The sequence below is a fragment of the Tiliqua scincoides genome, chromosome 3 (assembly GCF_035046505.1).
Source record: "Tiliqua scincoides isolate rTilSci1 chromosome 3, rTilSci1.hap2, whole genome shotgun sequence".
Classification (NCBI taxonomy): Eukaryota; Metazoa; Chordata; class Lepidosauria; order Squamata; family Scincidae; genus Tiliqua; species Tiliqua scincoides.
In genome coordinates, this window is record NC_089823.1 from 134,404,461 (window position 1) to 134,421,124 (window position 16,664).

Below are 16,664 nucleotides of genomic sequence, written 5' to 3' on the forward strand. Positions count from 1 at the left end.
ACCCAGGTAATCTTTAATTTAGAAATCACCAGTGGGTTTTGAAAAGTCCCATAACAATCTATTTAAAGAGCAGAACGGTTCTTTAAGTATTGGGCAACAGATTTCACACACCTCAAGCTCTTGATGCATATAGACTTTGCAACAGTAGGTGTTGCCTTGCAGAGGTGACTTGGGGGTAAACCATTTAGCTTAAAGAAGCAATACACAGACTGCAATCCTATACACGTTTTCCTGAGATTAAGCCCCATTGACCACAGTACAGCTTACATAGGATTGTGCTATTAACCTTTTATTTGCGTTGGGGATGCATAGCATGTGGGTCCTTCTTATTCTCTATTCTCTCATGTCCTGCCACTTTAAACCTCTGGTTTGAGGTTCACAAACTGTGCACTGCAGAACCAAAGAGTGTCATGGCAAACTCACAGGGGCATTGCAAGATGTCCCTGGTGGCCTCTTCTTACTGTCTCTCCCAGGCACTGTCAGTTGCATTGTGCAAGATCTTGTGTGATTCAAGATAGCAATGCCCAGGTAATGGCATTGGTGTGGCAGGGCCCTGTGACCATGGTAAGTTCAGGAACCGCTGCCTTAAGGTGATAGAGGTGAGCACTGAAAGTGGTACATCCCAGAGGTTAGCATAAGGCTGCTATGTATAATATCCACACTGATCTCAGGATGGGGGTTGTAATATGGATGCCAAGAGTGTAGTCATGATCATGAACTGCATTCAAGATTCTTCCGCCATTGTGAGATACCATTTTTTGTTTTTCCTTATGTAACATTACCCTGGTAACTCTTGTGGCTAATTTTTGAGAGGTACTAATGAAATAGCATCTTAAAAGACTAAAACGAATTTCACCAGCAATGCTGTACTGCTAGCTTCTTGTTGATAATGTTCATATACTTCATTAACATGCCTCTGAAAGTGGCTGTATCTTAGGCAAGGTAGTACATTTAAATTTGATTTGTAATTTAACTTTATAGGCTTCACAGTTGAGATTTGTGCCTTCCAGGGTTTAAAGTATGTGTGCAAATTTTTTTTTTTTTAAAGCAGCTAAAGCCAACTGCAGAAGGAAGTTGAAACCTGATTTTGCTGTTCATTGTTCTCCATTTAGGAGAACAACTTCTGCAATGTAAAGCATGGCTACTATTTGGAAAATTGGCAAGTACATTTTATGAAACTTTTTTTGTTCTAAATTTTCAACTGATCTCCAAAATGAAAGTCTACCAAATCTCCAAAAATGAAAAATATGTGGCAGCTACGGCCTACCTCTTCCAAGGTGACAGCCATTGGTTCTGAAGCCAAGCAGTTTTGTAAAGAGGAAGTCTACTTTGAGAAGAGCTCAAAAAATGGTTCCGTTTCAATGGTGTAAAATCAGTTCTCATGGTGGGGTTTTCTTAACAGTACAAATTCACATTTTTCCTTAATGCTCTCGAAGCATCATCATTTTCCAAAGTCATTAATGGACAGTGATTTGGTTTTTACTTTAACATTTGCTAGTATTTACCTGCTGCTGTGGTTGTCCGCTGTGTTACTCACCGATCACACAGATCGGTGAGTAAGGAGATAACCTTTTTTTTGGACCAGTGCTGAAAGTATGCATGCTTTAATGTAATATAGAATTATTCATTAAGCAAAATGAAAGCTTATTTTAAATAAAGTATGCAACGTTGGTTACTAATGTCAATGTCTTTGGTAGAGTATGGTTTAATTATGCACTAATTTGAACTGTTTGAAACAGCAACTGTTAACAGACAACATTTAAAGACCCAAGAAACCAGATCTCCCCCACAGGTCTCACCACCATGACTACATTTCATTTCTGTGTGCCTTAAGAAAGCAAAAGAGAGGTGAACCTCAAGTTGGTGTCAAATGGGCAATGTCTAAAAGTACAAATCCCCAACATTAATGGCTCAGTTCCATCCTGGTCCCTCATCTGAGGGGTGGGAGATGGGTGAATCAGGCCTGGTAGGGGGGTGGAATCGACAGTGTCAGCACAGCCGTGTCCTATCCCCCTTCCCGGGCCTGATCTGCTGACATGAATCAATCTGGACTTGTGCCAGAGTTATTGCTGGTGCAGGTCTGAGTTGACCTATTGTGACTACTAGGGCTTACCCTGAGGAGACCTCCAGCAGCTGAAATTCCCCAACGGGATGCAGCAGAGCTCACGCTGGTGCCACTGCATAACCTCATGGGAATTTAGTTAGGAGTGGGCTGTCAATTTATTCATTTCTCCATATATGCACCCATTTGAGATCTGCCTCTTGTTTTGTTTGCTGTTTTAAAAAAATGCTTTCTTCCTTTTCACTTGTGCGTGCTGTATGATATCCTGAGTCCCTTCAGATGTAATGCAAAACTATGACGGTGTTATGTGAATGTGCTAAGAGGAGCCTTGGGGTTTTGTGCTCCTTCCTCCCCTAGTAGTATCACCCGTTTCATCACATGCTACAGTTATCTTCCTTTTATATTCCACTTCGTTGTAAAACATGGCTTGCTACTTAAGAGGAAAAGAGCAAATCAGAGGAAAAGAGCTATGGCTTGTAATGGGGAGGACGAAGCATGTGACCCTAAGTTTCCCTCTTCCTTGTCAGTGCTGAATCATGATTTGGTCTGATATATGAACTGTCCCATTATCTCTGACTTGGTTAAACCATGCTTTTTTCTTGACTATAATTTCAAAATATATATCTATCTATAGTAAAGTTGAGGGGGGAAGGGGAATTCTTCAGCAAGTAAATGCTGTTTTCCAAACAAGGTCATCTTAAGAGGGATATGCCTTTTGAGTGGCTTTGCTTTTCAAACCAAAACATTGAACAGAAGCATGTTAATGAGCATCCAGACCTCCATCCTGTGATTGGTCCCAAAATGTCAAGTGGGAGATTTTTTTATTTACTCAAGAATATTTGCTTCATTAGAGTCCCAAGTTGTTGCATGATTTGAACTGTATAGAAGGTAAAAAGGTCCTTCCTTCTGGCCATTGTATAATATTTGCTCCTTCATTATTGGATTTTTCTTTATTTAACAATGAGTTTCTTGCATTGTACCCATTCACCTTGATGGCCTGTTAATTTTCTCTGCTAGTTTCCTTTAGCAACTTGACTCATAATAGTCAGAAGGTAACTCATCTTGCAAAGCTTTTTTGGGCAAAGTGTATCAGATTTTATTTGGAAACCATACTGGTATAATTCTACAAACAGAGCAAAGTTTTGAGACCCAAAGCCACAACTCTGAAGAAGGAAGTATAAGCCTACAGAAAATACCCATGGGTTAGTGAGTGGCAACAATATGGAAATAAAATGTGACATGTTGATCTGGGTGCGTCCTTATGTTCTTGATGAAGGTGATGTTTGGTTTCCCATTCCTTCTTCCAGTAATAGACAGGTACTGTGAAGTTTGGCTACAATAATACTGAGCTATTTTGTTTTTAGATACTTTCATCCCACAGGATGTGATCCAGTAGACTGAAGCTAATCATCTGAAATCCTCATTTGGATTTTTGTAGAACAACATTGTGGCAAAACAATCTGGCACAATCTCATTAACAACTGCTAATAGAAACATTCTGACTGGCTTTGTGTGCTGCTAACACCACTTCTGATCTGCTAACAATTAACATACTGATAGTGTCATTTGTTGACTAGCCTTTCCTGTCACCTCCATCATCCCTTGGTTTTTGTCATGTCTTCTGCCTACTTTGTGTTTTGCTTTTAATAACTGTTTACAGTGGCTGGACCAAGACATTTTGGAGAATCCAAATGACATTTCTTCTTTTCTTTTCTCTCCCCATCCTGCAACTAATAAAGATGGGGTACAATTTGCTGATCTTGTCTCCTGCACAAGCTTCACAGAAATGAACAGATTCCTTTAAGTTAGGGGGCACCTCCCCACCTTACTTATTCCTGTGGTGCTTCTGTAGGGGAGGAGAGAGCCAGTGAATTGTATTCCATGGGTCAGATCTGTCTCTTTCTCATTCTGCCACCCTTCATAGCTCCCAAAATTTGCCCAAGGTGGCTTCCTTGTGCTAGCGCCTCTTCTGGCCTTTGCATCATTTGGGAGATCAGGAAGTGGCCCCAGGAATTCTTGCTCCCTGGCTGTTCTCTTAGCTCTCATTCCATATTGTTGAAGCTTTCATCTGGCACCACTAATTAATCTTTATGTGTTGTGCTTGCTTCGTTTTTGTCTCAGCAGTTCTATTGTCTTGCCAGAAAAGAATGTTGTGGTGAAATTAATTAGAGTTGAGTATACGACACTTGCAGTTCAAATGAAAAATATTTCTTGGTATGCTTTCTAAAACTCTGCGTTTCTCTCCCTTAACACTTTGTAGATTTTCAGATCAAGTGTTTCCTTTGGAGTTGTGCCCGTTCCCTCTATCCTTCTATTACCTTCTAGATTGAGGAATTTACTAAACCAGCTCAGTTCTTGCTCTTTGACCAGATCCTGCTTCTTGTACTAACTATCCCTGTTTCTTCATCCTCCTTGTCCCCTCACCTGCAAAGCCTGATGTGACTGATGAGGTTAAGGAAGCCCCTGAGGCTGATGTAGATGTAGATCAGGAGGAGGAGGAGGAGGAGGAGGAAGCAGATGTTGAATTCACTCTCCCCTCTGACATTGAAGATGATTACGAGCCTGAGCTGCTGTTAATGCCAACCAACCAACCTGTTAACCAGCCCATTCTGGCCGCTGCTCAGTCTCTGCACCGGGAAGCCACCAAGTGGTCTAGTAAGGTACTTCCTCCGTTTCCCCCTGGCGACTGATCCGCGTTGCATCCAGCCATTTTGGAACGTTGACACATTTGCATCACTCTTGATCCTTGCCGGGTCCCAGTTACTTTTCTTTTTTACTTTTTTTTTGGATCGGAATGAATTCAAGTTTGTCTGCACTTCATTGTTGAAGATTGAGAGTGGCTTCACAAGTTTTGTTAGGCCTGCTTACAGCCAGGCTAAAGCTTCATTTGGCTTGCAACCTTCTTCTTTACTCTCCTCCTTTAATAAGACTTCTTATCCCTGTCGTTGCCCTCTGTCTTAACTGTCTCTTCATGGCAGTGTTTTTTTGAAAAGAAAAAAGAAACCAAAAGATTCTGACTACCTGTGAAGCCATGGTCGACAGTCTCTCATTGACTTCCTGATTTGTGAGGGAGTCATTGTTGTCATTCCCAAAGTCATTTAACACACACAGTTGTGCTTCTTGCCTCTCTTATCAATGGCTTCCACTAAAACATTGTAAAGACAAGGAATGGCTTTGAATGGCAGTGTTGTGGAGGAGATGGATCTGCTGATTTGCACTTGGCTGTGTTGCAGAAGGCTGGCTGTGGTGAGAGGATTTTGGTTGAGAAGCTATGCTGAACATGTTGGTTGCCAACTTCAAACATTGTTGGTGTTAATTTAAAAAAATGTTGCTGAAGATTTCCGGTCTGTGGCTCAGAATAGACAGGGGGGATCTGAGCCTACTTGTGTTAAGCACAACTAAGGGTTTGTGAAGCTGCTGGGTCACTTTTTCGCCTCTGGGACTAGCATGCTGCAAAGAGTAAGTGTGTTGCTGTGCCATTGCTACGTTTAGGTATGTATGTGTGGAATACCTTTTAAAATTTAAGCTGTGTGTTTTCTTCTAAATATTGTTGTCATGTCAGTCATTGTGTTATCTTGGCTAACACAAGATAGTTTGGTGCCTGGGGTAGAAAATCCAATGATACCTCCCCACATGCAGTTAATATGGGACATAATCCCTTGTTCAGTTCTTTCACACAAGCTTCATTCAAATGAATGGAGCTGTGTGAAAGCATTAGAGTGCTTTTGCACAGCTCCCATTCATTTTATGTCCCACTGGATCATGGGTGAGATTTATCTGCTCCTTTCTAAAGGGCACCCCAACCCAATTTCCCCCCCTTGCTTCTTGATTCATCATATCATCTTGCTTCATCATATATGAGGACAATCAGATGACCTCTCTGATGACCTGACTCCTCTTCAGGAATTGAGAGGGAGAGGGTACATGTATGGCCTTTGTTGCTCAAGGGGGTGGGCAGACTACACGCTTCAGGTTGCTTTGCACATTTCACAGCAGCAAACATGTTTTACCACCCTGACTCTGTGGTGCATATGTGTGTGGTGGTTCCTGCGGCTTTGCAGATGAGTATATTACACTGTATATTGGTTTTAACAAGGATGAGGTCCTGGAATGTGGCTCTCCAGAATTTCGCATCTGCACAGCCTGTTGTGATGTGTAACATGTAACTAAACACAGTGCTTAGAAGGCCATCTATAAGAACTACAAGTATCCTTGCCCAGCTAGCCAGCCTCGCACTTTGTGTCATTTTGCTCTGGATGCTTGTCTTCATATAGTACTAATACCCAACCAACCACTTTCTGCATGCAAAAGATAACACACAATCCCCCTTTTCTACTTTCATCTGAGTAGATGGACATGTCACATTAACATCACACAGTACTCTTCACAAAAAGCACTGTATAATTTTTTTTAATCTAACCATTTATTATGCTGATCTGAATATTCTTATAGCAGTGATATTTCACATAGAGAATGGAATAATGCCAATTGTTTATACTGACCCTTATTTTAAAAACTGGTTGGAAAGTGTAACTGAATGCTTTTACCCTTTCAATTAAAGGGGCATCTTCTTTTTAGCAAGAAACACACACATCATGATGCAAGGAAAGGTATCCTTTTAGTTGTTTTAGTGAGACTGTCACCTGATGAAAGAAACCTTAGGCTGCAATCCTGTACACACTTACCTGGGAATAAGTTCAATTAAACTAAATGAAACTTACTTCTGAGTAGACATGCATAGAATTGCAGTTTGTTCGGTTCTATGTGAATATATAGTTTATATTACACAGGCCTATGCACATTCTGCTGTCTTAAAAGCTAGACCTATTCTTGGGTATATTGGGGGTGCTAAATCAGAAAATGACAATGGTTTTGCCTAAGTGAATCCACATGTGAGATGGCTATGCTGTACCCCCACCCACCCAAAAAAAACACAACTAGAGCCACTTAGGCAAAATCAATGCCATTTTTTGATTCAGCACCCTAAAAGTATCCTTGATTTGTTCAAACATCCTTGGCAAAAAATTTTTTTGAAGGCCTATGTTATTAATAAACATTTATATATCACTTTTCCACAAAAATTTTTCTTTATGTAGCAATATAAATGGGAAAAAAATGACTACAGGGCTTACTGTCTAAAAGCAAGATACAAAAGAGGCACCAGAAACAATTGTCACAGGAAAATATGCTATGCTAGGATGAAGAGGGACAATGGCTCTCCACCAGGTCAATTTAAGACAAGCACCACTAAAGAGGCACCTCTAAGATACAGTTCTGAATAAAAGAAATTCTTTTTTTAAATTGATGCACATGCAGATTGTAGGAAGTAGATTCTCATTAAAGGCAATTCTTCTGTGGTGCCTTTCGCTTGCGGTTTTCTAAATACTTTTACTAAAAATAGAACATTTTAACAAATCTGTTCCCTGAAGAATTAGGAACATCTGTTCATTAATTAGAAGACTTAAATGATTACATTTGCAATAAATTGTTTGCTTTTCCAAACATGTTGTTGCTGTCTCTGAATATAGAATGACAATGCAGTTGATGGATTTCTGTAGCCACATTTAGTCATTCTTTCTCTCATGGGTGCTGTCCTTGTGATGGGAGAACAGTAGCGCCCCTCCCCTTTAGTGCTTCTGAATTCCCTTTGCTGCTGCCCGATGATCAACATTTGTCTGCAGTGATAAACACTAAACACAAGGAGAGAGCCTCTCTGTGATTACCACCCTGGAACGTTGGTTGGTGGTAAGCACATTCATTGCTGCAGATAAATGCTGATTGTGGGGAGGGGGAGGGAGCTGGAGCTTCAGGAGTGTATCAGCATAGGGCCAAGTAGTGCTCTCATTTCAGCCCCCCTTCCAATTGCATGGATACTCTCTATACAAAGAAGAATGACTAAGGGTGCAATCCTAATCCACTTTCCAGCACCAACATAAGGGCAATGCACCTCCTAGCTAAGGAAATAAACATTCCCTTACTTTGAGGAGGCCTCAATGAGTGCCCCCCAACTGCAGGATGCGGCACACATCCCATTGGCATAGCTATGCCAGTGCTGGAAAGTGGGTTAGGATTTGGGCCTAAGTCTCATGACAGTCAAATTTGGATGTCATATGTTCATTCATATGTGGATATCAAGAATATTCACCTTCATAAATTTACTTTAAGACGCTCTTTTGGCACCCTTCTAACTGGTAACAGTTACAATGTTTGAACTTAGTTTTGTGGCTGAAAAGAAAAAGACTAACCTGTCTGTCTGACACTTTTCAATCAAAGCTTGATATCACTGGGTTTGGGAAGAGAAAGTAGCCTTTGTAGAGACATCTCCAGTGCTCTTTGTGGAGCAGTGAACCCCCTCCCCCACTGCACAGAGCATCTCTTATTTGCCTTCCCAGAAGGTTTGGGTACAGAATGTGGGTGATAGTTGAGGCTGCTGTTTCAGTCCCAAGCTTTCGTGGCTGCCTTTGTCCTTTCCAGGGTAATGACATCATTGCTGCTGCCAAACGGATGGCCCTTCTGATGGCTGAAATGTCCCGTTTGGTGAGAGGTGGCAGCGGAAACAAACGAGCGCTGATCCAGTGTGCCAAGGATATTGCAAAAGCTTCAGATGAAGTGACCAGGCTGGCAAAGGAAGTGGCAAAGCAGTGCACTGACAAGCGCATCAGAACAAACCTTTTGCAGGTAGGCAATGAACTCTGCTTGTTTTTAGTACAAGAGAAATGGCAAGCATTATGAGTTCGTGCTAATGTGATGAGTATTGGAGGGTAGTGCGAATCCATTTCAAGTGGTGTTCAGTCTTGAGCTCTTGTCTGCAGCATAGTGATCTAAGTTAAATTGCACTAGGATTTTGGCTAGAGAAAAGTGGAACTATCTTGGCTAATCAAAGCAGAAGAAACCTGCGTTTCAGGTAGACTAAATCCTTCAGCCAAAGAATGAGTTGGCTAGTGCATATCATGTGAAATGCAACCTTCCCCACCTGTGCTTCATGGCTGTCATCCCATTAAGACTGCCAGAAAACAATGTTACAGGAACAGTAGAGGCCACAACTGGCAGAATTTTCCTCGCAGGGTCTAGACGAGAAATAGTCACCATTTGGCCAACTTATCTTGACCTGTCTTCCTAGCACTCCTTTCTCCTTTCCACTTCTTCCAGTGGTCTCCAAAATGGAGATTGCTGCGTGCCGGCAAAGGCTTCCCCAGCGCAGGCAATGCTTACTGTTCTGCTGGGGAGCCTCTGTAAAGCCTCTCCGTACATCCCCAGTCTTTGTTCCTGCCAGCCGCATCTGATCAGAAGTCTGGGCATAAAGCCTGCTGGGGCATTGGAACCAGGAAGCGACTGGCCAGCATGAAGACTGGGGGTGTACAGAGGGGTTTTAAGCAGATCCAGCCCATGTGCCAGAGTCTGGAGAGTTCTACACTCTACAGTCGCTCCTGACCTTAAGTGCTATAAGTGTCTTGGGCCTCAATGCTATCCAACTTTCTAGCAGTGATGCAGATGTGCCACAACTGGTTGTGTGCGCGTCCTGTGGGGGACCAGTCATGGATGCCTCCTCAAGGTAAGGGGACTTTTGTTACCTTACTTTGGGACTGCATTGGTGCTGGAAAATTAGATAGGGTTAGGCACTCAATCTCTGCTCTCTGATTAGGTTCTTTTTGCTTCAGTTTCTTTCCCCCTCAAAATGCAGCTCCTTCCCTCAAAATTCACTCTTTGATTGTATATTCTTCAGCTTACTACTTAGTCACCATGTCAGCTCAGCCAATCAGTGCCTAAGACTTTTCTTTTACAAGTGCATTACAGTGTAGATGGCTCATAAAAGGCCTATGTGGAACACCTGTTTGTGCAGAGAGCATTGCAGAATGGGGTGATTGGATTGCACCGGATAGAAAGGGGGGGATCTCCTGAATCTCTAGAGTAGGACTTGAGACAAACATAACTTGAGAAACTGTGCTGTAAAATAGTGCAATTCCAAATCCTGCTCACAAATGTTTGAGGAAATAGGAAACTTAGGGCGCAATCCTAAATCCTTCCAACACCAGTGCTGAGCTCCAGCGCTTTGCAGCACCTGGAGAGTAGGGAGTTCTGATGCTGGGCCTGCACCAGGCAGGTGCCAGGTCCAGTGCCAGCAGGGGTGAGACCGCCAGACAGTGGCACAGCCTCTGGAGGGTGAGGGGAAGCTGGAACGAGGAACCAGGGTGGGAGGGGGTAGGACTCGTGGAGCTCTGTTGTGCTGGATTCAGAATTCCGTGTCAGACTGAGAAGCCTGGCATGGAGTTCCTCCAGTCTTCTCTGGCAAAATAGCTAGCGCAGAATGGAGGAGACCCATTCCAGCCTTTGCACCATTACTTGGGGAGACTCCCAGCAGCTTCCTGGTGCCTGCTGGATACAGTGGTAGCTGCTTTGGCACTGGTGCTCCATTGGGCTCTGAGAAGCATAGGGTTGGGCTGCCCATTGTTGCAGTTCTCAACACATTTGGTTAGGAAAAACATGGCTGACTTGGAAGTGAGTGGGTCCTTATTTAGGAGCATTAGCAATGCCCATTTAAGCTTGTCATTTTCCTTGCTGTGAAGGCATAATGTGAACTTTGGGGGACCATGTGCTCTAAGTATAGCGGTTGCATTTTATTTTGCAAATAGTCTGGTATGTGTGAGTGAACCTGTAGTTCTGTGTTTGTGTAGGTCTGTGAACGAATCCCAACCATCAGTACCCAGCTCAAAATCCTCTCTACTGTCAAAGCAACCATGTTGGGCCGGACTAACATCAGCGATGAAGAATCTGAACAGGTAATACTGCCCATTGTGAGAGGATGTGTGCTTCAAGATTGGAATTATCTGTTGCATGGTCAAGCAGTCTTGCCTCTTGCAAAAAGTGGGCATCGTTGTGCTGGGAGCTTGCTCATTTGATCTTTGTTAGCAAGATAGTCTTGGTGTAACCCTTTGTTCTTATTAAAAGCAGAAGTCAGTCTTCTGATGGATTCCTATTCTATAATAACAGTGATGGAAAACAATGAAATTCTTTCTAAGGGCCTCTACATGTTTCCATTTTGTAGATGTATCTCTGATTTTTAAGTGTGCATCAAAAAATGTGAAGTCTGAATATGACAAGCAGATGTTTATGCTTCTTACAGTTGCCTTATCAGAACTGATAATGGGCTGTGAGATACCTTCAGTGGCAAATTTGTGTGTTTTTTTCCTATTTTGTGTATTATACTTTGGTACAAAGCCAAACATGTTTACTTCGGGGAGGTTCTACAATCTGTGTTAATATTTATTTGCTAGCACCCTCTGGTGGCTAAAAATGAATGATAGTTTGGAGAGTATCTACTGTTGTGGTTTAAAAATAAAACTCACTTATTCTGCCAGTCTTAGTCTGAATGAAAGATAGAGGCACTTCTGTAATCCACCAGGCTCAATTTTTGATAAAATGTTGTTTTGCTATTATTTTGTTGGTTGTTGTTTTTGATAATTGTTTTGTACGATTATCTTGAAACTTTCTTATGGCTGATTTTTCTGTCAGATTCAGTTTCCGCCAGAAATTTAAGCTGCTATGATAGCCGCTAGTTTAGATTGCTAAAACGGAATAAGCTACATTCTTGGAGGAAGGTACCCTCTTCCAGGAGCCCCAAGGGCATAGGCCATGGCTGCAAGGGGCTGACTTCCCCCAGAGGCAAGGGTGACTCACAGCTGGCTTTGGCAGAATGGTGGGGGTTAGGGCTGTTACTTGTCCTTTTCCTCCTGCCTGCTGGGCATATGGTTATTGGGGCTTGCTTTACATTACCCTGTAGGATGTGCCTGTGGGACTCCCTCCCTCCTCATTCTGACTGTTTTATTCTTGGTCCAGGACTGGCCTTTTATATCTGGTTGCCTGCAGTGCAAGTGCATTGCTTCATCCCACTCTCCCCATTTCTTCTGCTCCAAACCTGGATGCAGCACCCTGATTGCTAGAGTGACCAGGATGTTCTCTGATACCTTGGGAGTTTACCAATTGTCCCCGTTCAGCCCCCATAGTGATATCTCCTGGCTTCACTGGCTGGAGCTCTCGTCTTTATGAAGGTAGTGGCAACGTCTGGCTACCTGAGACCTGAACAGGGTCAGTCTATCAATGACCATGTTAGCTAAATTGAACCTCTGTTCAATTTAGATGTGGTGTACTTCTAAATATCAATTGTTGGGGGCTGGGAGCAAGTGGAGAACCTGTGGCTTTCATGCCCTGCTTTGCGGGCTCCCAGAAGCATATGGCTGGGTGTTGTGGAACAGGGTGTAGGACTAGGCAAACTCTTGTTCTGATCCATCAAGTTTACAGTGTGTGTTCTTAAAAACAATAATTAGCAATTGGATGACTGGAAAGAGCTTTGATGAAAGCTAGGGAGAGAGGGATAAGAAGGTGAATGCCCTTTCAAGTGTGGATGCCATGGAGCACAGGAGTACTCTCCACTGTATGTACACTTCTGTCCGCAAACAAACAAAATTAATTGTGCGTAATTATATGTAACTATAGCTGGTGTGTTTATGAGCAAAGTCTTAAGTGCAACATCAATTTGCAGAATAATTTGAACCTATTGCTGATGCTGTCTGAGATGGTCTGTGGCCATGCACAGAGTTCCATGGTCCAGATTGTGGCCTGATGTGGCATTGGGTCCTCTGTGCTAAAAAATCACCCAAATATCCTCTTTCCCGCTCACTGCCATGAAACTCTGAAGTGTGGGACTGGTGAACGGTTGTACTGTCTCTGTTAACCAAAACCAGAAGTCCCACATTTCCAGACTTTACTGCAGTGCACGTGAGGAGAGGAATTGTCTGCTTTATGCTTAAATGAGCACAAAGCAGATCTGTGCACCTTGGATTGGCAGCAGGTAGGAGGGAGGCCATGGTGGTGGACACAGGGTGAAATGCACCCCAAATCCGTGAGCCCCTTGGACCCCTCAGAATCTACCACTGATGCAGCCTGCTTCAGGTAGCTGCAGGGATGGGCTGGCTGGCCATGCATGTGTTTGTCCAGGTTCAGAGTTGCTATTCTTCAACTTTACATTTGCCCTTGAAGCAAAGCAGCAAGATGGAATGGAAGTTGTGGCACATCCAGCAATTTCACACATGTATTTGTTCATGCAGAATGATGACAAACATGCATCATAATGGCAAAATGCTGCAGAGCTGCATTACTAGAGGAAATACCCTAAGATCCAAGGATAAACTTCCCTGGGATCCAGGCAGCTTAAATTCCTGATGGAAATGAAGCAGAATATTTTGCTAAAACAAAAAGCAGGTTTTGCACATACCTAATGAAGGATTGTTTGCTTCTTTGGAACTGTATGAGTGGGTTAACATTGTATTTTTTAAAAATTGCCCAGGATAGATGGGTTACTGTTACTGAAGTATGTGGCTACAAAAAGTCAAGTTTTACATTTAGCAAGAAATGCTACTGTTTTTGTGAGAGAGATTAGATGTCCACAGATTAAAATGTGCCTGCTTCTAAATCAGCCTTTTTCCTCGTGTAACTTTAACCCATGTAATTAGCCAAGCTGCTGTTAAGTAGTTATCAATTAGAAAATGTATGTGTTGCTTTTTCAGAACCATGTTTTAAGAGCATGTTTCATCTCTCTTCCACAGGCCACGGAGATGTTGGTTCACAACGCCCAGAACCTTATGCAGTCTGTCAAGGAGACAGTACGAGAAGCAGAGGCGGCTTCTATTAAGATTAGAACAGATGCTGGATTCACTCTACGTTGGGTCCGAAAAACTCCTTGGTACCAGTAGAATTGCCTCTCCTCAAAGCATTTTCTTTTGTAAAATCCCTTTTGAAGCAAAGAGAATTTTGTAAACAGCCAAAAGGTGCTGCAAAGGTGACAACTAGCCTTCTGAAGCTCCATTCTAAGGGCTTTAACAATGCGCTGAGCTTATCTTTTGGTATCTAACCTCACCCTAGTTGGTTTCCAAAAGGACTACTTCTCTTTCTCTCTTGCTTTTGAGGGGTTTTAAACCTATGTTTTCATGAACTCTGTCATCTATGAAGCACTCCCCCCCCCCCCGTTATGCACTGTATATTCCAGTAGTTTCTACATGAGGCAATATATGCGGATTTCATTTTAGCATAGATTGAAACTCTGGTACACTCTTGGTTTGCTTCGCTGTTTATTGTGAGGGACAATCAGAAGACAAATAGCCTATGTTGCTGTTTTCTGCTCCCTTTTCTGACTCCATCTAAAATCTAAGTTCCTTTCATTTCCTCCAAAGGGGTTCCCTTGCGAGAGGAAAAAGTTCTCTGCTCAAAAGCTGCTGCTACTTTTCTTCCTTTGCCTTATGGAGATCATAAGCCATCAATGTGGGAAAGACTTTCCCCTGACTGTTGAGAGCACCTATCTACTTGTTCAGAAGTCTCTGGGAGCAAGGGCATAAATCACCACCAGTATGGCCAAATTCAAACACTGAGGTAGAATACTCAGTATTTTGGCCTTTTCCTACAAAAGTTGGGCTCTCTTTCCCCCTCCCCCCCCACTTTTAGCTTCTTGGCTTGGGAGAAAAGGTATGTTGTGTTTTTCATTTATTTTACTCTCCTAGCTACAGAATGGTTCCCTTGGTGTCTATTCTAGATGATAACCATAGAGAACTATTCGAGGTACATTAGAAGGATGTCTCTCATAGGCTTTAAGAAGTGACTTTTTCTTTAAGATTGTTTGGGATACACAGACCTCACTCATAAGCCCACTCTCCGTTAGCCATGTCCACAGTGAAATGGAATGGTTTCTTTCAATCATGTTAGGCATACTGAGATTTGGAAGGGTGTCTAAATGCTAAAGCAGTATGCCTTTATTTTAGCATGTTTGATGCCTGACCAACAAAGAGCCAACTTAAGAACAGATAACTTAGGGCCCAGTGCACCTTGACCATCTGTGGCACAAACTCTGTTGACACTAATAAAAGAGCACACTTGTCTTGTGCTGGAGATGTTCTGACACAAGTAATTTACTCATGTGTCTGAGCTTGCAAAGAATTGTATGAATGCTGTAATGTCTGTATCATGTCAGTTTGCTATTGTGCAGCGGTTCCTGCTTGGGGGACCTGCAAACGTGCCCTCTAGGTTGATGGAGGGGATAGGAAGTTGCATTGTTTACCCGTTAACATTTCTTACAAGCTTTAGTACCATGTCCCTTCTCCTTGGTGCAACTTAAAAGGGAAATTAAAACTGTAGAAGTTATAATAATTTCCTAACTGCCAAAAGCAGGGGAGCTTCTTGACCACCCTTTCCTGACTGCTTGTGCCTGCTGATTGCTAACTGTATGGTACTCTGATTCCTCATTTAGTCTCAGGCAATAATTAGCCACAACCAGCAGTTGAAAGGGAATGCGACAGCCTTAGCCTGGATGCCTTGCCCTTGCTTGGTTTCATGAACTCAGTAGGAAGAGAACACTCAAGAGGCCTTCCTACTTTTCTTCTGGAATGCCTCTCTACCAACTCATAGTTCAGTCTTTCCTCATGAGCTTTTTGAATCACTACCCTTTAGTTGCTTTACTTTGTATTAATGCAATATTACTAATGCCTTTAATTACATGGTTTATGCCAAAGATTGCTTTTTGTTAAAGAATGTTTGGGGGAGAGCTTGAAATCATTTGCCTTGGATATTTCTTCAGAATGTTGGCTAAGTTCAAACCTTTTATAGAAGTTAATATCCTGTACACCTTATGCAATTTATGCTTTCTTGAACACACTTGTTCAAACCTAAGATGAAGCAAACTTGAATATTGGTTAGGAGCATTTTGCCACTAAATACCTTTTGTTTATAAACCAGAAGTGTGTTGTATATGCTAATTTTCAACTTCCTTTGTTCTGTTTAAATAAAATAAAAATGAATTTGTATAAAATTCTGTGCAGTGTGATATTTTCAGGGACTAACTAAAATTGAATGAAAAGCATATAAATATGCAATGTTTTCATCTGTTCATAGAAATGGGAAAAGTGATAAAGGTTGAAAAACCCTGAACTATGTGGAACAAAATACATGGATTACCTTATTACAGGGGCAAAAACATTCTCCTACATGAGAAATGCTGCTATGAAAGAACTCTTACTGATAACTTTTGTATACCATTGTGCTATGTAGTAAAGATATAGTAAAAAGCCCCTTAAAGGATGAGGAAAAGAGCAGGTGGTTAGCCAGTGTTTAGTGTAGTCCCTGCTGCAGCAGGACAATGCCACACTCCCCTGAGATCCCAGCTAACTGATATGGTGGTACCAGGGAGAGGCAGCAGACATCCCACAGTACCTCTATGAGGGCAGTCAAGGAACCCTTGGTCTGTTGGTTTAGTTATGTTTACTTTAAATCATGTTGTCCTACTGATGTCAAGGGGAGAAAAGCATATACTGAACCTGCTACCACTGAACAAGTGGGACCAAACATGGTTACTCTGGGTTGGATTGTTTTCATATTTTAAGCCTTCACTATAGCTGTCCCACCAGTCATTGTTTGACATGAACACACTATCTGTAACTGTACTTAACTTTCATATCAGTGCTGACAAGATTATTCCATGCTGGTTTGCAATGGCTGGAGCCATACTCTTATTTACATCTTTCTGTTCTCATTAATAAGTAGCATCTTTATTTTTCCCTACTTC

General features: G+C 42.2%; 1 protein-coding gene across 3 annotated transcripts in view; it reads left to right on the forward strand.

Moving 5' to 3' along the window:
* Nucleotides 1-15,911, forward strand: part of VCL (vinculin) — a 98,543-nt gene extending 82,632 nt beyond the window's left edge. For 2 of the 3 annotated variants that reach the window (XM_066622653.1, XM_066622654.1), the window contains exons 19-21: nt 8,537-8,740; nt 10,735-10,839; nt 13,663-15,911. In XM_066622653.1, the coding sequence (XP_066478750.1) occupies nt 8,537-8,740; nt 10,735-10,839; nt 13,663-13,809 (456 nt within the window). In that variant the 3' untranslated portion in view covers nt 13,810-15,911. Of the gene's footprint in view, nt 1-4,494; nt 4,723-8,536; nt 8,741-10,734; nt 10,840-13,662 lie in introns of all 3 variants that reach the window. The other variant, XM_066622655.1, reaches the window with a different exon arrangement.
* The last annotated feature ends 753 nt before the right edge of the window (nt 15,912-16,664 follow it).